Source organism: Tamandua tetradactyla, chromosome 14 (assembly GCF_023851605.1).
Source record: "Tamandua tetradactyla isolate mTamTet1 chromosome 14, mTamTet1.pri, whole genome shotgun sequence".
Taxonomy (NCBI): domain Eukaryota; kingdom Metazoa; phylum Chordata; class Mammalia; order Pilosa; family Myrmecophagidae; genus Tamandua; species Tamandua tetradactyla.
Window position 1 is genome coordinate 91,418,212 of NC_135340.1, and position 21,858 is coordinate 91,440,069.

General features: G+C 52.5%; 1 protein-coding gene across 1 annotated transcript; it reads left to right on the plus strand.

The window, feature by feature from the left end:
• The first annotated feature begins 1,495 nt into the window (after window positions 1–1,495).
• CHRNB4 (cholinergic receptor nicotinic beta 4 subunit) lies at window positions 1,496–20,527 on the plus strand. The gene is made up of 6 exons (XM_077126673.1): window positions 1,496–1,581; window positions 5,729–5,877; window positions 14,502–14,546; window positions 14,649–14,758; window positions 16,330–17,245; window positions 20,137–20,527. Exons 1-6 carry the CDS (start codon window positions 1,527–1,529, stop codon window positions 20,275–20,277), a joined length of 1,416 nt encoding a protein of 471 aa, XP_076982788.1. The 5' UTR covers window positions 1,496–1,526; the 3' UTR covers window positions 20,278–20,527.
• Window positions 20,528–21,858: the final 1,331 nt, after the last annotated feature.

Genomic DNA, 21,858 nt, shown 5'->3' on the forward strand with positions numbered 1-21,858 from the left:
TCTGGCCAGTGGAGCCTCTTCAAGCTGGCTTCTGTGTCCCTTTGGCATGTCCTCCTCATTCTCTGAACACATTGCTTATTTCCTGCCTATTTTGAATGGATGTTATGTTTGTTCCCTCCCTCTCTTACTACCCTCCCATCTTTGCTCACCCAATTTGTCTTACAATTTTTTAGCTGCCTCTAGGTTTTATGGAATGTTCAAACTCCTGTCTTGTGATATTCTGGGGATAGCTATAAAGCTAAGATTACAGATAACAGACCAGCAGTAGGCTTCGCATCCCCAGCATCCTGGCAGGGGTTGGGGTACACTCAAGTCCTGACTTCCAGCTGAGAGTCCTTTAGTCCTCCTTTACTCCTAAGGACCCGCCCCTGCTTTCAGCTTCCGGAGCACAGCAAGTCCCAGGTTTCAGCCCCCTGACCATTTTGTGTTTCTTTTGTTTTTGATTCCTGGAGATGATTATCTTATCTTCAACCTGGCTATGGTTTTTTTTTTTTTTTTTAGTTACTTTCTATATTTCACCTGTTATTGCTGTCTAGGACAGAGAGGATGCACTCAAACCTAAATCGTCCAACCCATCCTAGAGGTAAATCAGTCACATGGACTGACCCTCCCTTCCCACCACGTTCCTCCAGTTTTTAGACCTGCCTGTCCCAGACCAGGGTGGGGGGCTGGAGTGAGAGGGAAAGGGAGTGCCTGGGCCTTGGGAAGCCTGCCAGAGGCCCTTCTGGATCAGGGTCCGGTCTTGAGGCGGGGACTGGGCTCATTCTAAACCTTAGCGAGGACCCCGAGGTTGGGCAGGGAGGCCGGAGGCTTGATCCCAAGCCCTGAGAACTGCCTCTGGTCAGCTCAGGTCTTAAAGCCCAAGGGGGAGGCCACCGGCAGTCCACCCCTGCCATCCTCCCCGGGGAAGTCTGCGCCCTTCCACCGTTCCCCAAACTGGGTAAGAACACCCCAAGCTATTGCACCCTCCCAAATCCCTCTCATTTTTCTCCCCCAGCGTCTGCAGAGAGCAGGAGACCCTCAAGAACGCTGAATCCCTGCAGCGCCCCGTTCCTTCAGCAAAGGCAGAGCCCGCAAAATCTGAACTTGAGACTATTCGTTTTTCTAAAGAACCCCCAAGTCATGAGTTCAGGGTGACAGCAGGCAGAGCCCAGGACCTCGGTTGCTGGGGGACAACCACTTCTGGGAGCAGGAGGGGTCCCGCGCCGGCACCTGCGGTCCCCGAGGCCTCAGTCTCCCCGGCTGCCGGAGGGGCGCGGCGCCGCCCAGCCTGCGCCCTCGGAGCAGGTGGGGACGTCCCCAGGCCAGGCTGCAGGCGAAGAGCCCAGCGCGGAGGCGGAGGGGCGGGGGAGGGGGAAGCCCCGCCTCCTCTCCCCCCAGTGGGCGGGGCTCCCGGCCACTGCGCGCGGTCCTAGCGCCTGCCGCCGCGGCGCGTGCGGAGCTCCGAGGCCGGCTCGCCGCTCGCCAGTGCCCGCGCGGCCCGACAGCCCAGCTCGCCGCCGCCGCCTCCCCGGCCCCCGCCCGCCATGGGGAGCGCGCACCCCCTGGTCCTTTGCTTCCTGGTCGTCTTGGGCCGAGGCGGTGAGCTGCTTTCGGGGAAGGAGGGAGTGGGGCGGGGTGCGCCCGAGCGGGGACAGACTGGCCACAGGTGGAGGGAGGGGCCGGGGCCGGGCGCTGCAGCCGCGGGGGCGGGCCGCGAGGTTCTGGGGGCGACGGTCCCCCCTTGGGCTGAGCAGCCGGGCCGGGTTGCCCGGCGGCCCCCCAGGCAGCTCGGCTCAGTCCCGGCTGCGCAAGGATGCCCGGAGGCACCGAGTCTGGGTCCCCGCGGGGCCAAGGCACCTCCCCCGCCGGCGAAGTGACTTTCTTGACGATCTAAAGCAGCGCAGCCGGCAGCCCGGCGGGTGTAGACGCCGGGGAGCAAATGCCCAGCTCAGCCCCAGGGAAGGGTCTCCTGCCGCAGCGCTGTTGAGAGACGAGCAAACTTTCGCCGAGATGGGGGAAGGGGCTTGCCTAACTCTTCAGCCCCGAAGTATCTTGCAATTGGGGCAGGTCTCCCAGGAAACACACTTGATGGCACCCCACGCCTTTGCACACCCGCCCTGGTAAGGCCAGTCAGCCTCGCTGCTGGAGCAGGACCTGACACTGAAAGGGAAATACAATCAATCAGCTTTTCTCCTCCAGGCAGAGTCTAGATACTTTTTCTGGGCCTCAGTTTCCCCATCTGAGCTCCTGAGGACCCTTTCAGCTCCTACCACCTGGTCCAAGCTTGTCTGAGCCCTGATTAATCTAGAGGATTGAGACTACATCTTCCCTGGAGAGACAGCCATTACCGGCTAGGGATGCCGGGTGGGGGGACACACAAGGTTCCTACAGGGACGTGGGGACTTCGTCAAAGATGGTGTCCGCACTCAATGAGGGTGTCCCTTGCTCGGCCACCCGTTCCATTCAACTCCCCTCTCTGAGCCTCAGTTTCCCCATCTGTTGAATGGGGACGATATGCCCTGCCTACATATTTGCGTGCAGTCTGGAGGTAGGCTGCCATGTTCCTGGAGCAGCCTACCTCCAAATCACCCAGTACTGATGGTGAGGCCCTACCCGTGGCCCACTGGACCAGAATCTCCTAAAGTGGGGCCTGGGAAATCTGCATTTTATGAGCATCCTTTCTTACACATGGTGGAGAGACACTAAGTTCTTTGTAAAAGGTAAAGCCTCAAGTTTGTTTTTTTTTTTAACCCACAGCTATCTTTTAATAAACACAAATCTAGTGCTTCCTTTTGCAGTTTAAGGATGCACCCCAATTGAAAATCACTCTGCCTTTCACAGAGTGAAATCTTGCCAAGAAGATTCTATTGACCCTTCCTTTCTGTAGTTTGTATTCCAGAACCAGAGGTATGGCCATTTTTCCAATATAGATTTTAAGGTCAGATATGCTTTTCTACAAACTGTTCACATACTCACATAGTTTAGAATTGCACCTATGGTTTCCTGGGATTGGAACCCCTTTCTCCCAGGGAGCAGTTTTCCAGAGCAGACCTGGTCCCTTGGAGAACCCTGGACCGAGACAGGTATGACCCATTCCTCAACAGAATCTTTGAGTTGTGACTGACCCCTAGCGGTGACACTCCTTTTTAACCATGTGGGTTCTTGGGCTGGGAAGTGAACCCCCACGGGCCCCCCAGAGCTCCCACCCATTCTGGGCCAGCCTCGTCAGCTGGAGTAAAAGGCCTGGTTCTTGTCTTTTGAGCCAGCAGGTCCCACTGGCATATGCTAGTCAGGTGTTTGGTTTTCTCCTTTCTGGGGGAGGTCGGAGTATTTTCAACCCCAGCAGCCCTGCTTGGCACACACACATGCACACACATGTATAAACCTAGTGCAGGCACGAGTGTGCACATGGCCCCAGCCAGGGCCCACCGCAGCCTCGGCAGAGGCAGGGAGTCCCTCACAGCAGAAGCAACAAGGATCTCAAGAAGGAAGGGGGCTGGGGCAGGCCTCTGTCTTGGCTTGGCTCTCCTGCTGACTTGCTGGGGGGCTTTGAGTAATTTCCTTTCCTTCTTTGGCCTCAGTTTCCCCAGCTGAGAAATAGAGCGTTGGGCTAAATGGTCAAAAGTTCTGGGTGCCTCTAACTCTGCAACCCATAGCTGGTCCTCAAGATGAGGGAGGGTTCCTGGGTGGAGGGAGGGGGGCAGCTGAACTCCTGAAGCCCAAGACAGGCGCAAAGATGAGGAGCCTGTACATCGCAGGGGGGTCCGGAGCTGTATGCCCAGCCCCTACAGCCTGCAGGGCAACCCTGCTTCCCTGGGGGCTCCCAGGACCATCCCCCTGCGGCTGCAGAGACAACGGATCCAGCCTTCCCCAGCTCTACAAGACTGCAGGGGAGAAGGCAGGAACTGAGGCTCTGACCCTTAGAGCTGCCCCAGCCTTTTCTGATGGACTTGGGCAATTCGCAGGCATCTCTGCAATGAAAGGTCAGCTCACATAGGTAGAGAAGGGCTGTGCGGATGACCCAGCTGCAGCCTGGGGCTACAGCCTGGCTTTTAGGGTACTCGGGAAGCTGGCCTCTGAGAGGGGAGTGGAGGACGGATAAGTCTCCATCATACCCTGTAGGTCTGGGGTATGAGGGCCAGGGTCCAGAATTTAGACCAGGCAGCCCGGGAGGCCCCTGGACAACCCCGGGAAGTTTGGGGGAGGGACAGCAGGCCGCAGGTGAGCTGCGGACGTATTTTACAAGGCAGTAAATATTGCATCTGCTCCAGATGGGCAGTGAGTTGGAAAGTGCATGGAGCAGGCAGGATGGTGGCTGCTACCCACAGCAACGGGTCCAGCCCAGCACCCACCTGAGAGTCTACTGTGGATCTGCACAGTCAGGGCACCCCATGCTCTGGTCCTACCCAAAGAGGGAGGGGCGCGGTAAGACTCAGTGAACTGGCCCTCCGGGGGAGGATGTAATTAAATTCCTGGGCCTGGTGGGCCAGGCAGGACCCCCCACCCCCACCCCGTTGAGCATCCCTGCCCCTCCAGCCCCCATTATTCTCTTCTCCCACCCTACTCAGCACTTTTTCTTCCGTCCCACTTCTACCTCCTTTTCTGCTCCTGGGCTCCTGCTCAGGTATCCTTGACCCTCCCCTGAGTCTTGCTCTTTCCAAAGCAGACCCTCCACCCACAGCTGCCACGTTTCCCGTAAGACACCAGAATAAACAAGGCCAGGCCTCTGAATCGCACTCCAAGACATGGGAAGGAGATGAAGCAAAGACGCAAGGGATCGGGGTGTGGAGAGGCACAGATCTGGGGCTGTGTGCTCTCAGGGTCAGGTTCCCTGCACGAGGCCGCGTTTGAGCTGGGCCTTGAATAGGGCTCTGAACCGAGATGTCTCCTTTAATTAAGCTCCAGACCCAGGAGCCACTTCCCGGCCGGCCCTTCCATTGGGTGTTTCGGGGGCCCCTGGCACCTGCAGCTGCACCTCTGAGCCCAGCCTATGCACCCCCACCCCCCATTCTGTTCTTTGAAAGCCCCACTGTCTCCATTTCCGTGTTTTGTTTGCTTGTTTGTCATTATTCCCAGCAGGGAACACAGTGAATGGCACACGACAGGCACCCGGATGTTGGATGGCTGGAACCTGTCAGAACAAAGAGTGTGTTCTAAGACGTGGAAGGGAGACCTTGCGGGCAGCACGGGAGAGAAGCGAGCAGGAGCTGACACTTAAGCTTTAGTCCTACCTGCAGCTCTCCGAGGCCATGGGCAGAAGGGCCCTGGTCCAGTTTGTGCTCTAGGAGGACGGCTCTGTCGCTAGGTGGTGTGTGGGTGGGAGGGAGTCTGGTGAGGAAGCTGCTGGAACAGGGATGGGTGGTGAACTAGGGTCAAGGTCGGAGGGGTGGAGATGGGTGGACAGACAGACGGAGAGGCTGGAAAGGTCAAATACACAGGGCTGGGTGCCCACTCAGATGAGCTAAGGGAAGGCTCAAGAATAAACGCCCACTGTTGGGACTAGAGTGTCTGGAGCACGGGGTGCCATTCATTGCCAGAGGGAACAGGAGGGGAAGAGGTTTGGGGTGGGAGGAGAGAGCCGAGCTCTGTCTTGGACATACTTAGTTCGAAGCCCCCGCCAGCCCCTTGACTGCCTCTGCCAGCCCCGAGGATACCTGTCTGTGGCTGAGCCCTGGCCCCCTCGCCATCCGCTGCAGTGAGGGTGAGATGGACAAAGGTCCAGCGGGCCCGATGTGATTTTTCCCAGGGGAATGCCGCGTGGCGAACGCTGAGGAGAGGCTCATGGATGACCTGCTAAACAAAACTCACTACAACAACCTGATCCGCCCCGCCACCAGCTCTGCCCAGCGCATCTCCATCCAGCTGCAGCTCATCCTGGCCCAGCTCATCAGCGTGGTAGGTGCAGGGGCAGCGGGGGCCCGAGACGCACGAGGAGAAGCTAGAATGGGTGCCCAGTGCCTGGCAGTAGAAGAGGAGTGGCCGTTCAGTGTGGGGCTGGGAGCTGGGCGACTGAATGTTTTACTTCTGGCATCTCCCCCGTTTCCTGGGTCGGTCCCAGGTGATTCTTCTGATATTTTTTTCCGTATCTAGAAATTAAGGAGTTTGTCTCAAACTTTGAGGGCTCTGACCCTGCCTCTAGGTTATGACTCTCTGATTTCCCAAAAACCCTCTGTGCTTTTGCACACATTGTTCTCTTCTCATTAGACATCCGGCCCACTTTGTCCACCTCACTCAACAGTTTAGAGCCAGCTGCAAATCGATGATCTATATATTGATGAAAATGCTTTGGTTGCAAGTAACAGAACACCCAGCGAAGAGTGACAAACCCGATAAAAGCAGCTAGTATAGCACATAACAAGACACCAGGCTGAAGGTTCCAGAATTGTAACTAGGTGACTCAGTGCTGTGAGGACTCTGGGTTGTTATCAGTGCTGTTAGCACTCCAAGATCCTCTCACTTTTCCCTCATGGTCACAAGATAGCTGCCACAGCTCCAAACATAAAGTCTCCCCGTGATACTGTTCTTGGCAGGAAATGGTGAATCTCTTTTTAGGGTCCCTTCTTTGAGTATGAGGAAAGCCTTCCCAGACACCTGCTCTCTGAGCCACCTTTTGCATCTCATTGGCCAGTTCATGCCTAAGCCTTAACCAGTTATTGGCCAGAGGAATAGAATTGCTACGGTTGACTTCGACTTCAATACAGGGCAAGGGAGCTGGAGAGGGACCCATTGAATGTGGTGTGTCCAATGAGCCAGGGCTTTGTTAGCACAGAAGAGGAGGGCAGTGACCATTGGATAGGTGGACCTCTGCTGGGCTTCCAGCAGAGCCACCAACTTCTCTTCCTCGTGCTCACAGCCCTGCCCCACTGCCTCTCCCAGCCTGTGCATCACATGACCTCGCTTGCCCCCTACTTTTAGGGGGAAATAGGAACCAGGTGGGGGCCACTGATGGGTGCCGAGGCCCAGGGGCAGGGCTGGAGACCAATACCTGCCTGGCCAAGTGAGATGAGGGTTTGGACAAAGAAGGTGCTCGGCATGGGTACGAAAGGAGGGCTGGTCTGCCGAGTTCACAGGTATGACAGGTTGGGCGGGGTGGATGTGGGGTGGGGGTGGCGGTGCCAAGGAAGGCCGGGGTGCCAGGGAGTTTCTCTTCTCTTCTTCTCCCCTCTGCGTGTCACAGGGCGTCATGGCCCATTGTAAAGCACCCCCACGTGGCCCTCGCCGTGCCCTCACCCCCAGGGTTCGAGCCCTCCCTTTGTAATCAGCCGAGAAGGGGGCAGCCACCTGAGGAGCCTGCAGGGCCCTGTGGCCAGCAGAGGGAAGGAGGGCAGAGGGCAGCAAGGGGCCTGACCTACTTCTTCTCTCAGGCGGCTCCCTTCCTGCCCCCAGCCTCTCTCTGTTGCACAACCGGCCCCCACATACGGAGCCCTCCAGTCAGGAAGGGCTTGTGCCCTCCGACCCTGTCCCCTCGGCAGCCAGCCCGGAAGGAGTCAGGGCCTCTGGCCAGGCCTCGCCCGGGCTGGCGTCCGAGTACCACGTGTCCAGCCAGCCAAGGGCCATTTGCTGAACAGGACAAGCCCGGCTTCTGCCCTGCAGCCGCCAAGCCGGGGAAGGGACATGGGCCTGCAGCTTTGGCAGCCCTTCCGGCCTCAGCCCACCCTGACCCGATCTGAAGCCTTGGCCCTGAGGGCTGGGGAAGCACCGTGAGCTGTGTGTTCCTGAAAGGAGGCACACAGGGCTCATATTAGGTTTTACAGCCCTCCGCCCCTATTTTTCAGGGTTTGTTTTGTCTATGTGGTTTTGAGAAGGGAAAGTTATGGGCAGGGCCAGTTTAAGGTCTCTGGGGAGGAGGCAGTGGTTCGGTGTTGGGCGAGGCAAACAGAGCTTTAGAAGCAGCTCTTTGTGGGGGCCAGGCCCTGGAGGCACACTCAGCAGCTGCTGGGGGCAGGGGGCGGGGGGGGGGGGTGGCAGGGAAGGCAGGGTGGCCGGTCAGACCCCCCGCAGGACTGGGGCTGGAGCAGCTGCTGCACGGAGCGGAAGCCCCAGGCAAAGGCAGTTCAATTGCCCAGGAGCAGAGGTGAGCCAGTGAGGGTGAGAAGCTGCAGGAATACCCCTGACCCGTCTCCAAGTACCATTCTGGGTATTTAGAATCCTTTCGGTTGCAAATAGCAGAAAGGGACCAGCTGGCTTGAGCTAAATGTGGGGTGCGGGGTTTATTACTGGAGTGCCACTGAGGAGGTGCCCCGAATCTGCCCGCCAGGAGCAGACCTGAGTGCTGTGGGGATATTGCTCAGCCTTCCTTCTCTGTGGGGTCTGCCCCATTCTCCCTTCCTTGATCCCATGCAGCTTGCACCCTAGTAGGGGGAGACAGATTTGAATTTTCAGGTGCACCCAGTTTATTAAAGCACCTCTGCTGTTTAGGTTGTAAACAAAATAGTGCTTTTGTTTGTTTGTCTGTTTTAATAATTGTTGCCAAATGGGCTCGTTGAACCTCCTTTCTCTCTGTGAGCCAGGCTTCCTTATCTGTACATTTATCTGATGCTGTGCTCTACTCTCAGTTTCTAATAAAGTTAGGCATATGCTTTCCACATGACCCAGCAACTCCACTCCTGGAGATTCAGCAGAAGCGAAAACATAAGTCCAAACAAAGGCTTGTGCAAGCCTACAGCAGCTTTCTTCATCAGAGCCCCAAACTGGACACACTGCAGACATCGATCAGCAGGAGAACGGATAAACAAAGAACAGAGCAGTCACGCAATAAAAATGAACGAACTTCTGGGCGGTGCGGCAGTGGCTGGGTGGCAGACCTACCGTGCGAGGCCTCCGCCACTGAGCCGCCCTCGTCCCACCCCACATCATTTATTTTTAAGCCCCAAGTCCCCCCAGGAGCATCCCTGGAGCCTGCAGCTGAAGGAGGAGGCGTGAGGTGGTCCAATATGAAAGCTTTTTCCACACTCACAAGTTCCCTTAAAAACTGGGCTATTGAACACAAACTCACTGCATAATTTGTCTTCTCCGCAATCCCTTTCTGTTCCTAAAGGTGGAAGCTGCGCTTTTTTGTGATGAACACTCGGACTCCATCTTGACCAACTTCTTCGTCAGAATCTCCTTTCGTCTTCGTATAGTCTAGAGCTTATAAGAAAAACCATTAAAACCCTGGTTCAGACACCAACTTTCACACTACCTGTTCAGGGGGCTTATCTTTTTTTTTTTTTTTTTTTTTTGCATGCTGTATGTCAGGGTCACATTTCATCATTTTTCCACGGGAGTATCTACCCCATTATTGCAGCACCATTTGGTGAATTTTTGTTTGTTTTTTGGGAAGTGCATGGGCCGGGAATTGAACCCAGGTTTCTTGCATGGCAGGCTATAGAATTCTACCACTGAGCTACCCGTGCACCCCTCAGGCTTGTCTTTCAGAAGCTGCTTTACCTTGTTTGCTGCTGAAGGTGTCAGGTGAGGGCAGCCCCCATCGGCTGCAGCTTCCTCTTGCTCGCAGCTAGACCGGTGCCCAGGACTGATGAAATCCCCCTCCTGGCTGCCACGGCCCCCAGCTCCTGCAGCCTGAGTTCGGTCCCCTCGGCTGGAGGACACAGCACGCACACTGATGCCACAGGCTGCACTGCACCCTCCGCAAGTCTAAAAAGTTTTCTTTAAGTCAGCTGAGGAACTGTGACTTTCACTAATGGCAGAGCAGGGTGTCACCCAAGAACAATCTTTCCCAATTGCCAGAAGGTACTGAACTTTTTTTTTTCTTTTAATGTAGATGCAAATTTTCTATACAGTTCTGTTTTCTTTTGATAGTATTGATAACTTGTGATAACATTCAAATGAGATTTTATTTCTAGGTAACTTTGGCCCTTCACAACATACCTTTAAGTCCCTGAGCATTCTGTATATGATGAGGAGATTCTTTGCATTTATTCTGTTGTTTTTTTTTTTTTTTTTTAACATGTGTAGGCGCTGGGAATCGAACCCGGGTCCTCTGGCATGGCAGGCAAGCATTCTTGCCTGCTGAGCCACTGTGGCCCACCCTCTTGGATTTATTCTTACACCAAGCTGATCCACTTGAAATTAGGCATTATTATTTCCTCTCTGTTGGGTTTTAAATCTCCTCCAGAGTTGCATGTAGATAGCTTTCATTTCTGTGTATCAAAAAATCCATTTTTAAAGTATCTCCAGAGTAAAAAAGAGAGGAAATAGAAATGTATGTTTTCATGCACATTTGATGCACATTTCATTGTTTATTGATACGAGTGTCTTACACTGGTTATAATTATTATTTGATTCAAAGAAGGGAGGCATTCATTATGGATATGCTATTATACTATGTGGGCCATTTTTATTCAACTCTTTACAGATTATCAAGATTGGGGCCACCATAATTACACTTTTATCATGGAAAAATATAATTCCCCAAGATGTAATGTTCAGCAGAATTGGAGTATTTTCTTTAGAATTGCGTGAAAAGGCAAATGAAAGCTTATTTTAGAATGCTTGTATTTTCTTTTCTCTCTCTTGGAACTCATACACCAGTATATTGCGGGCAGCTATTATACTAAAAAAATAAAGCCTATTTTCACTATCAAAACCAAGAATGGTATTGGAGAGGGTACCAAGGCAGCCAGGACTTGAGGGACCGGGAGCCGAAGGGCGCGGGGGCATGGGGAGGTGACTCTGACATCTGTGGTGCTTTCCCCTCATTTGATGGTAAACAGTTTAAGGCAAGAGGCTAAAAAGCTGGGCACAAACCAGTAGGTGAGAGGCTGAGGATCTTATCTGGACTTTTGGAATCTCACAGGGAGGTGACAAATATTGAACTTTGTGCCCCACCGAGGAGATAAGGCCTTAGTGGGGATCCTGGAAGGGTTACTCTTAAAAGTAAACTAATAAAATTATACCAGCCCTCACGAAGCCTAAAACCCACTCTGAAACAAGCTTAGCCTCAGACTGCCTCAACTCGGCCTCAACTCTAACTGCCTGCCATAAAATTAAAGTAAATGCTCTCTGGGGGGATATAAAATTGGATAAAAATTTACAAGAATGCCCTAAGACGAGCCCAACTGAGAAAAGACCGGGAGAAAACAAGCAGATACTAGCAACAGACACTTAGGTGACCCAGATGTTGGAGTTATCAGACATAGGCTTTAAAATGACTGCAACTAATATCTCAAGAAAATTGTAATGATGGAAAATTTCTCCAGAGTACTGAAAATTGTAAATGTAAAGAAAAACAGAGTCGATTCTAAGCTATTTAGAACTAAAAATATACAAAACCTTTAAAACTCATAGGGTATGAATATCAGATTGGGCGGAGGTTGAAGAGAGGATTCGTTGGAGAACGGTCAATTGAAAATATCTAGACAAACCACAGAGAGGAAAAAAAGATGGAAATGCAGAAGAGAAGATAATATAGGGCATGTTAAAAAGCTCTAAGATGTGTAATTGGAATCTCAGAAGGAGAGGAAGAGGAGATAAAAATAAGAAGCAATATTTTGAAGTTATATGGACTTGAGAATATTCCCAAACTGACTAAAGATATTTGGGTGCATATTTAAGAGGGTCTTTGAACCCCACAAGGGACATATAGATAGAAAAAGACACCAAAAACCAAAGACAAAAGAGAAACTCTTAAAAGCAGCCAAAAAAAAAAAAAAGATTATGTTCAAAAGACACAACAATAAGACTGACAATTGAAAATGGAAGCCAAAAAATGGAACATGTTAAAAGTGCCTCAAGAAAAAACTGCAAGATTAGAATTCTACCACCAGCAAAAATATCCTTCAAAACCGAAGATGAAAAAAAGATGTTTTCACCTTTAATGAGAGATTTTAATATCGGAGGACCCAAACCTAAAGGAAATATCAAAGGATGTTCTTTAGCTACCAGGAAAATGATCCCAGTAGAAATGCAGAAATATAGGCAATAATGAAGCACAACAGAGAAGATGTATATATGGGTGTGCCGGTTTGAATCTGTAGTGTACCCCCAGAAAAGCCATGTCCTCTGATCCTCATTCAATATTGCTGGGTGGGAGCTTTATGATTACCCATGGAGATGTGACACCCCCAATTGTGGGTGGTAACCTTTGATTAGGTGGTTTCCATGGAGACGTGTCTCCACCCATTCCAGGTGGAGTTGCTTCCTGGAGCCCTTTAAGGGGGAACCACTTTGGAAAAAGCCATGAGAACCCACGCAGCCAGAGACCTTGAAGAGGAAGAAGGAAAACGCCCCCGAGGGAGCTTCATGAAACAAGAAACCCGGAGAGAAAGCTGGCAGATGTGGCCATGTTCACCAAGTGCCTTTCCAGTTGAGGAGACGCCCTGAACGTCATTTGCCTTCTTGAACCAAGGTATCTTTCCCTGGATGCCTTAGGATGGACATTTTCATAGCCTTGCCTTAATTTGGACATTTTCGTGGCTTTAGAACATGTCAACTTGCAATCTAATAAATTCTGCCTTTAAAAAGCTGTTCCGTTTCTGGTATATCGCATTCCAGCAGTTTGCAAATTAGAACAATGGGTTTATTTAAATTGATGTTGAAAGTGTAAACACTTTAGTTGCATATGGTGTTATCTACATGACAATAATAGTCCAACTCCATTATGCTAGGTGATAAATGGAGTTGAAATGTTCTGAAATCCTTTCCTTGTTCCGGAAGTGGTAAATGTACTAATTTATATCAGACTGTAAAAAGTCTATTATGCCTATTATAGTCTCTAGGGTAAACTACTAAAAGGAGTCATGCTGACATGGGGAGAATGGAATATGATATTTAATTCAAAACAAAGCAAGAAAAGAAAAATGAATAAACAGAAAACAGGTAGATGGTAGGTTAAAACCCAGTATTAGTATACATTAAATGTAAATAATCTAAAAATTCCATTAGAAAAAATTCAATTAGAAAGAGACAGTTGGTATGCATCCTTTTTCTTTCCATCCCCACCTTCTCAATCCCCACCAGTATCCTGGAATGTGGATGTAATGGCTGGAGCTCTGGCAGTCATCTTGGACTATCTGGATGAGGCTCACATGCTGAGTGTGATAGAGAAGAAAGCTGAGGGGAACCTGGGTCCCTCAGGAATTTATAAAGCAAAATCATCATATCTGTCCAAACTATCACATGAGAAAGAAAGAAAACTTCTGCTGTGTTTAACCCAATGTTACCCTGGCTCTCTGTTACTGGCAATTGAACCTTATCCTTCCAATAAACTTAACTGAGGGTCTAGCATAGGTTGCTTGGAGAAGTGACTCTCCAGCTGAGCTCAGTGGTCTTGGCGTTATCTTGGTGACAGGAGAGAAGGAAAAGCAGAGTAAGAGAAAAAGACACATTCCGGGAACTCAAGAAGGCCAGGGTGGCCACAGCACCTAACAAAAGGCATGGGGAGGTAAAATGAGGCTGGGAAAGTTGGCAGAGCTTTGCAGACTCTGTGAAGGAGTTAAATATTTATTCTATATAGGAGGGAATCCGCAGGAGTGACATAAGCAGGATTGGCATTAAGGTCAAAAGCACCAAGAACTTTGGAAAGTTCATTTTGGATGTATAGGGAGGATAGGCACGTGTGTGCAGGTGGATGGAGAGAGACTGGGTTGGGCAGGTCTTACAGTGGTCTGGGTGAGACAGGGGTGATGGTGGCCTGGCCTGCTGTTAGGACTCGTGATGCATTCATTCAGAAAATATTCATTGAATATCTAATATGTCCCAGTTACTCCACTAAGTACTCTACTGCCCTCAGGGACCTTACATTCTAGTGGGAGGTGGCAGACAATACACAAGTGAATACAGTACCAGGTGGTGATAAGTGCTACAAAGCAAAATAAAGCAAGGTAGGAGGGGTGCTGCTTGATCTAAGAAGGTTAGGGAAGACCTCTTTTAAGGTGACATTTCTGGGACCTGAAGAAGGTGAGAAAGTTGGCCATGGGGATTTTCAGGAAGCGAGAACAGTATTGTAAAAGCAGGAGGGTGCTGGAAGACAGCAGAGAGGCAAGGGGGCTGAAGGAGAATGAGCCAAAGAGAGTGTGATGAGATGGGAGGCAGTGGAGCCCATGAGGGGAAAACAGATCTCGTAGGTCCCGCCAGCATGGTAGGGTTTTGGCTTTTACTGTGGGTGAGATGGGAGGCACGGCTTGAGCTACTAAAAGCAGACAAGGATGGAGCAGGGAGGCCAGCAGGGCAGCTGCTGCAGTTCTTCAGGAGACAGATGGCGGTGGCAGTGGAGCTGGAGAGAGGCAGACCTATCTGAGATGCCTGTGGCAAGTCCAGTCCAGAAGAGTCATTGATGAATCAGTGAGCGGGGTGGCAGGGACCACTCCCTGGCTTTCTGGCTTGTGGAATCGAATAGCTGGGGCTTGTCATTCACTGAGATGGGGATGCTGAAGGAGGCCCAGGTTTGGGGGAAATGAGCTTGGGTGTTGGATCAGCAATTGGTCTCAGGGGCCTGGAGCTCAGAGCCTTCTGCATAACAAAGCGAGGCCCGTGCGAGCCCCCCTCCTGCGAACTGAAAGCCCCGTTTCCCTCCCCAGAATGAGCGGGAACAGATCATGACCACTAACGTCTGGCTGAAACAGGTGAGTACCCCGTAGGGTCCCCAGCCCAGGCGACAGCTCCTCTAGGGCTGCCTCTTGGTGACGACCAACCTACAAGTGGCGGGGCCCTGCCTGTCCGCTCAGGAATGGACCGACTACCGCCTGGCCTGGAACAGCTCCCGCTACGAGGGCGTGAACATCCTGAGAATCCCTGCGAAGCGCATCTGGCTGCCGGACATCGTCCTTTACAATAAGTGAGTGGTGGCCCAGGGCCACGTGGTGTTTCACCCAAACTTCGGAATGGGCAGGGCCAGTGCCCTCAGTGATAGGTGGGAAGTCAGAGGCCCAGAGAGAAGCCCAGTGCCCCTTCTGTCCTCCATGCTTGGCTGAGACCTTGGTGGCTTTGTCAGTGTTGGGGGTTGGGAGCACCCACTTATGATGTGTTAATACCTTTGGTAGGTTGGGGGTGGGGGACTAAAGAGATTCTTCCTGGGTTGTAATTATACAGCGAGAGTGTGTAATTAAGAGCACAAGGTCTAGAGGTAGATAGACCCAAGTTCAAGTCTCAGCTGTACCAAGTTGACTTGTTTTCTGACCTTGGAGAAGTCCCTTAAGCTCTCTGAGCCTTGGTTTGCTCATCTGTAAAATGGGGATAATAACAGAACCTGCCTCTTTGGACTCTTGTGAGGCTTAAACAAGCTATTCCGTGTGTGCCTTCATACTGCCTCATGGTAGGGCCCTCCCCACTGTACCACTGCTGAGAAAAACAGGCGCCTCCCCCCCTTTACAAAAACTCTTTAAATTGTGTAGTATAACATATATACAAAGCAAAGAAAGATAAAAGCAATCGTTTTCAAAGCACTCTTCAACAAGTAGTTACAGGACAGATCCCAGAGTTTGTCATGGGCTACCATGTGGTTCTCTCAGATTTTTCCTTCTAGCTGCTCCAGAATATAGGAGGCTAGAAGGAATAAATATTTTTTATCATCACATTTAACTTTTTTGTGTGTGAAAAATAACATATATACAAAAAAGCAATACATTTCAAAGCACATCGTGACAATTAGTTGTAGAACAGATTTCAGAGTTTGGCATGGGCTACAATGCCACCATGTTAGGTTTTCACTTCCAGCTGCTCTGAGATACTGGACGCTAAAAGAGATACCAATTTAATGATTCAGCACTCACGTTCATTTGTTAAGTCCTATTTTCTCGAACTCCGCCATCACCTGTGATCTTTCTACCCCTCTCTTGAGGGGCGTTTGGGCTGTGGCCTTTCTAACTTCTTCATGTTGGAAGGGATTAAAAACAGCCCCCCCCCTTTTTAAATTAAACTTAATCCTATGCAAACACAAATGTTCTTACCATATGATCATTCCATTCTCGATATATAACCAGTAACTCACAATATCATCACCTAGTTGCATATTCATCACCTTGATCATTTCTTAGAACATTTGCATCCTTTCAGAAAGAGAAAACAGCAAAAAGACTCAAACATGCCATACCCCTCACGCCTCCCTCTCGCTGACTGCTAGTATTTCCATCTACTCTTAGCCCTTGTTCCCCCAACTTTGTTTTCTATCCCCCTTACCCCTCCCTTTCGTGGATCACCAGCATTTCCATAGGCTCAACTTATTTTAACCTCCGTTCCCCCTATTATTTATTTATCTTTGACCCACATAAAACAGGCCCCTTTCGGGGCGGCATCCATGGGGGGGCTGGGGGCGCGGGGGTGGGGGCGTGCGGGAGCTGTGCCAGCTGCCGGCCCGGCGCGCGGGTCTCCCTCACGCTGCCGTGCCCGGCGCCCCGCCCCGGCCCCCAGCGCCGACGGGACATACGAGGTGTCGCTCTACACCAACGTGGTAGTCTGCTCCAACGGCAGCATCCTCTGGCTGCCCCCCGCCATCTACAAGAGCGCCTGCAAGATCCAGGTGAAGCACTTCCCCTTCGACCAGCAGAACTGCACCCTCAAGTTCCGCTCCTGGACCTACGACCACACGGAGCTCGACATGGTCCTCAAGTCGCCCATGGCCAGCATGGACGACTTCACGCCCAGCGGCGAGTGGGACATCGTGGCGCTCCCGGGGCGGAGGACGGTGGACCCGCAGGACCCCAGCTACGTGGACGTGACCTACGACTTCATCATCAAGCGCAAGCCGCTCTTCTACACCATCAACCTCATCATCCCCTGCGTGCTCATCACCTCGCTGGCCATCCTGGTCTTCTACCTGCCGTCCGACTGCGGCGAGAAGATGACGCTGTGCATCTCCGTGCTGCTGGCGCTCACCGTCTTCCTGCTGCTCATCTCCAAGATCGTGCCGCCCACCTCCCTGGACGTGCCGCTCATGGGCAAGTACCTCATGTTCACCATGGTGCTCGTCACCTTCTCCATCGTCACCAGCGTGTGCGTGCTCAACGTGCACCACCGCTCGCCCAGCACCCACACCATGGCGCCCTGGGTCCGGCGCTGCTTCCTGCAGCTGCTGCCCGCCTGCCTCTTCATGCAGCGCCCGCGCGGCGGCGGCGCCAACCCCGGGGAGCCCCGGCCCGGCCGCCCCCGCGGGACCCAGGCCGAGGCCACCGCCGGGGGCCCCTCCGGCCGCTGCCCCGACCCCGCGGGGATGCCCCGGGACTTCCGCCCGCGGCCTTCTGGAAGGTTCCGGCAGGGTGTGCAGGAGGCCCTGGAGGGCGTCAGCTTCATCGCAGAGCACATGAGGAGCGACGACCGGGACCAGAGTGTAAGTGGGTCAGCCCAGGGGAAAGCACCAGGCCCCCGTCGCCCACGGTTAGGGGAGCTCGAGGCCGGGACTCCCACACTCCTTGTTTGAATCAGGAGCCCCGCGACAGCTTCATGCATTCGGCTGCTGATATAGTTTTGTTTGCTCTGCGTATCTCCAACCCCCAAAGACAGGGCCTGGCGGGGCTAGCTCCCCACCAGCTCTCATCCCCTACCGGTCGAGGACAACCCTGGGCTGCCCATTCCCCTGCACTTCCGGGTGGTGCCACTTAGCCAGGAGCAAGCACCCTTGTGCTGGAGAAGTGCCTCCGGCAGAGAGGGTGGGGGTGGGCACCGGCCTTGAAGTGGGGGGCCAAGCACTGACTGCAGGACCTCCAGGGAATTCAGTCCTGCAGCACAGAGGGCATCCTCTCTCCACCTCTTCAGACTTGCAAAGAATCCATCCACCTTTTTATCTATAGCTTTTAGGCGCACAGAAACATCAGTTAAAATGTTACTGCTACCAGGGCAATATATTATCAAGGCGAGGGACTAGAATTACAGATTTTTCTTAGAGGTTAAGTTCACTTTCATAGGATAAAGCAATGAGCACCACAGCTTGGGTGTCTCAAAGGACTCCTCTGAACGAGTCGCAGTTTTAAGGACAGTTTTGTAACAACTGAAAACAGAATGCAATGGTAACAGACATTTCACCTATGTTTCCACGCTGGGTGGGAGAGCAAGACATACCCTCGTGAATGTTCTCGTTTCAACACCTTATCTGTCTTTCCCTCTGCAGCCACATGTTCAGTTTCCTTTTCGCTAGCAGCATTCTCAAGGGAAAGCCCTGGAATTCCATTAGTTAGGGCGGAGAGAAAAGAGCAGACTGGGGAAGTGCCAAAATCATGCTATGGAATGGAAAGAAGCGAGTTGCTCACCAGCGGAATGTAGGACGTGAGATAGTTGCGCAGCCCTGCACTCAGTCTGTGGCTCTGGTCCAGGGGTGTCTGCACCCCCTGGGAGCTGGGCAGAAACGTGGTCCTCTGGCCGCACCCCAGACCTGCTGAATCAGAACCTGCTTTTTAACCAGACCTCCAGGAGGTCTGCAGGCACATCACAGCTTGAGAAGCACAGCTCTATAGCACGATCTGATTTTGCATTCTAAATAATTAATTTGGTCGTGTTTAAATTTGATCTCATTTCAAACCATTCAGTCGCTCAGCATCACCTAATTTGTTGGCTCCCTTTTGTCTGTATTTGGGCTGGGGTCCTGCTGGCCGAAGGAGAGCCACAGGGGATCTCTTCTCACTAAAGCTTCTGGGGTTGCCCTTTCTAGCCGAGCCAGGGTCTATGGGGGAAGTGTCCAGGAGCCTGCATTTTTAGCCGGATCACCTGGGGGCTGTGTACACATTAGAGTTAAAGAAGCGCTGCTCTCCGGAGGCACCCAACTTGAGCTGCTTCTTCTAAAGGCCTCACCTCCTGCTTGGCACTCCGGAGTGCCCTGCTGTTTCTAGCTGAATTGCAAGGCTCTCGAGGGAAGGGACCAAGTAATTAGCCTATTGATATGATTATCAATGTCATCTAGCCCCAGTTGCGCATCCGTGTTTTGCCGAGACATTACTGCTCAGCCTTTTCCACAACCCCCCATTTTACAATGGGGAAAGTGAGGCACAGAGAGCCTCGTTGACTTTCTTGGGGTCACACAGCCGGCAAGGATGGAGCCAGGCCTCGTGCACAGATCTTTCTGATGTCCTTAAACTTTCTTGTTCTCCCTTCCCTGTGCTGAGCGCGTGGTGATTACTGGTTGACTGACTCTCATGTTTAGTTGGAGAAAAGAGGTTTCCTTCTTTTCTAGAGCCCCCTAAACCAACCCATGCTGTTTCTCATCTTCAGCACTTTCACCCTCCCTGGTGATTAATTGGTCACTATAAATAGCACAAAAATATAAAAGGGGGTGGGGGAGAGCACACACTAGAAAGCCCTTTGGGATTAGAGCTGTCAAAAAGAAACTCAAGAAAGCTGAGGAGAGCTCCGTGTGGGGAACTGTGCAGTCTTGGGGACAGAAAGCAGACGTGCTTGGTTGAGGACGGAGGTACGGCCTTGAAACAGGATTGCCCTGAAAGGTAGACTGACACCACTGACCAGGCCCGGGCAGCTCAGGTCAGTAACCTCAACTCATTGGTTGCTGTCCAGGTTTCCAACTCCAGAGCCTCTGCTGCACCCTTCCCATCCCACTGCCTTGAGCAGGGAAGTATGTGGCATGAGCTGGACAGGCATGATGTGAAAGTGGCACCAGGGAGGGAGGCCAGGCCACCCACGCTGGGTCTCACCACAGCCCCGGCACAGAAGAGGGACCACATTTGCGGTGGCCCTCCCAGAGGCCAGCCAGGTTTCTGGCAACCTCACACACAACGCTGGGGTCTGAGAAGACCCAGGAGTGAAAGAAACCCAGAGGGTGGGGCAGGACGAGGCTGGGTCATAATTACAGGGAAGAGTAGACATGGTTGGAAGTGGAATTGAGGAAAATGAAGAGCCTGATGTCCAGGCATCCTGCAGGCTAATAAGCTTCCCCTGGATAGGGCCGGCTGGGGCAGAGCGTTTGGGGTGAAAGTGAGAGGAAGGAGCCTGTGATCCCCAGGCCTCATCTGCCTTATAAATCAGATTTGGTTTTTGGATCATGATATGGTAACTTCCTGACCCTCCATTGAGCCCTGGTCCCCGTGGGGCTGCAGGAGACAGGTCAGGGTGATTCCTTTCACTAAGTTTGAGGACACTGAGGAGGCCAGCCTGGAATTCAGAGCTGGCCCTGGGCTCACTGGCCTGGTGCCAAGGGCCCGACTTGGGGAGGGGAGGCAACGCAGAGGGGCCCCAGGTGCTTGGCCCCCCATAACCAGCCCCTGTGTCTGCCCACAGGTCACTGAAGACTGGAAGTATGTGGCCATGGTGGCGGACCGGCTGTTCCTGTGGGTGTTTGTGTTTGTGTGTGCCTTGGGCACCGCCGGGCTCCTCCTCCCTCCCCTCTTCCAGACCCGCACACCTCCCGAGGGGCCCTAGTGGTGGGGTGTGGCCCCAGGCCCACCGGGGGTGGGGGCTGAGATGACAGCGAGTGGGCCAGCAGCTTGCTGCTTCCAAATGGACATGTGAGTGCCAGCCGCCACCCTCATCAAAGTGGGCACAGCCTGGGAGGGGCCTGGGCTGTCTTGACAGCCTGGGAGAACTGCAGGAGACCCCGGTGGGAGGGGGCTTCAGGTAGTTTCATGGCAGCCTGCTTCCCGCCCTACCTGGATGGATGGAGATGAGCATCGTGGCAGCCCCTGCTCTGTGCTGGGCATCCTGCCAGCGTCCCCGCCCCCCACCCTGTCCTCCATCCCACTCCCCTCCCCCTCCTCCACCAGCTTCACTGACCTTCCTTCAGTCCCCCAGACACTTCACGAGCTTTCCCAGCTCGGGGCCTTTGCATTAGTGGTAGTTTCCATCCCGATTGCTCTTCCCCCACCCAAGGCCTCCCCCACCTTTCCCATGGCTGCATCCTTCAGGGCACCGCTCCAATGGCACCTCCCCCGGAGTCCCTGTCTCATCAGCGGTTCTAAAGTAGCCTCCACACTGGCCTGTTGCCTGTCCCCATCCCTGCCCGCTCCTTAGAACCTGCAGCTCTTATGGGTGGCACATTTATCATTGCACCCCACCCACTAGGGTGTGAGCTCCGCAGGAGGAGGCAGTACGTCCGTCACCTTCCCTGCGGTTTCGACAGAGCTTGGAATGCAGTAGGTGCTCAATAAATGTTTGTTGAATGAATGAATAAAAGGCTCTTACTCATCCTTCAAGCTCAGACGCCCTCTACTCTGAGCAGCCTCCCTGCATCCCGCACCTGCAGGGCACGGCCCCCTCCTCGGTGGCCCCCCAGCCCCAGCCGTCTCCTGCTCTTACACCACGCCTGGGTCCTGGTCTGTCTCCTCACAGGTGCTCTCATTGGTTTCACAGCCTCCCTCCCCCCATGCCACCTTCTGTACAGTGCCTGCAAGCAGAAACTCAAACTGAGGACTTTAAAATTTTTTTAATTTTTAAATTATTATATGATAAAATTGACTTCTGTTCTAGTTTGCTAGCTGCTGGAATGCAATATACCAGAAACAGAATGGCTTTTAAAAAGGGGAATTTAATAAGTTGCTAGTTGACAGTTCTAAGGCCGAGAAAATGTCCCAATTAAAACAAGTCTATAGAAATGTCCAATCTAAGGCATCCAGGGAAAGATACCCTGGTTCAAGAAGACTGATGAAGTTCAGGGTCTCTCTCTCAAGTGGAAAGGCACATGGTGAACACAGAATTTCTCTCTCAGCTGGAAGGGCACATGGCGAGCAAGGCATCATCTGCTAGCTTTCTCTCCTGGCTTCCTGTTTCATGAAGCTCCCCGGAAGGCATTTTCCCTCTTCATCTCCAAAGGTCGCTGGCTAGTGGACTCTGCTTCTCGTGGCTATGTTATCCTGCTCTGCTCTCTCTGAGTCTCTCTCATCCTCCAAAATGTTTCTTTTTTATAAGACTCCAGTAAACCAATCAAGACCCACCCAAAGGGATGGAGACACATCTCCCCTAATCCAGTTAACAACCACTCTTGATTGGGTTACATCTCCGGGGAGA

What these genes read in the sequence shown, in the direction of transcription:
- CHRNB4 (XM_077126673.1), top strand. Translation starts at nt 1,527, where the DNA reads ATGGGGAGCGCGCACCCCCTGGTCCTTTGCTTCCTGGTCGTCTTGGGC. An exon ending in TGGCCCAGCTCATCAGCGTG is followed by an intron (nt 5,878 to 14,501) that starts GTAGGTGCAGGG and finishes TTCCCTCCCCAG; the next exon opens with AATGAGCGGGAACAGATCAT. An exon ending in GCGACGACCGGGACCAGAGT is followed by an intron (nt 17,246 to 20,136) that starts GTAAGTGGGTCA and finishes GTCTGCCCACAG; the next exon opens with GTCACTGAAGACTGGAAGTA.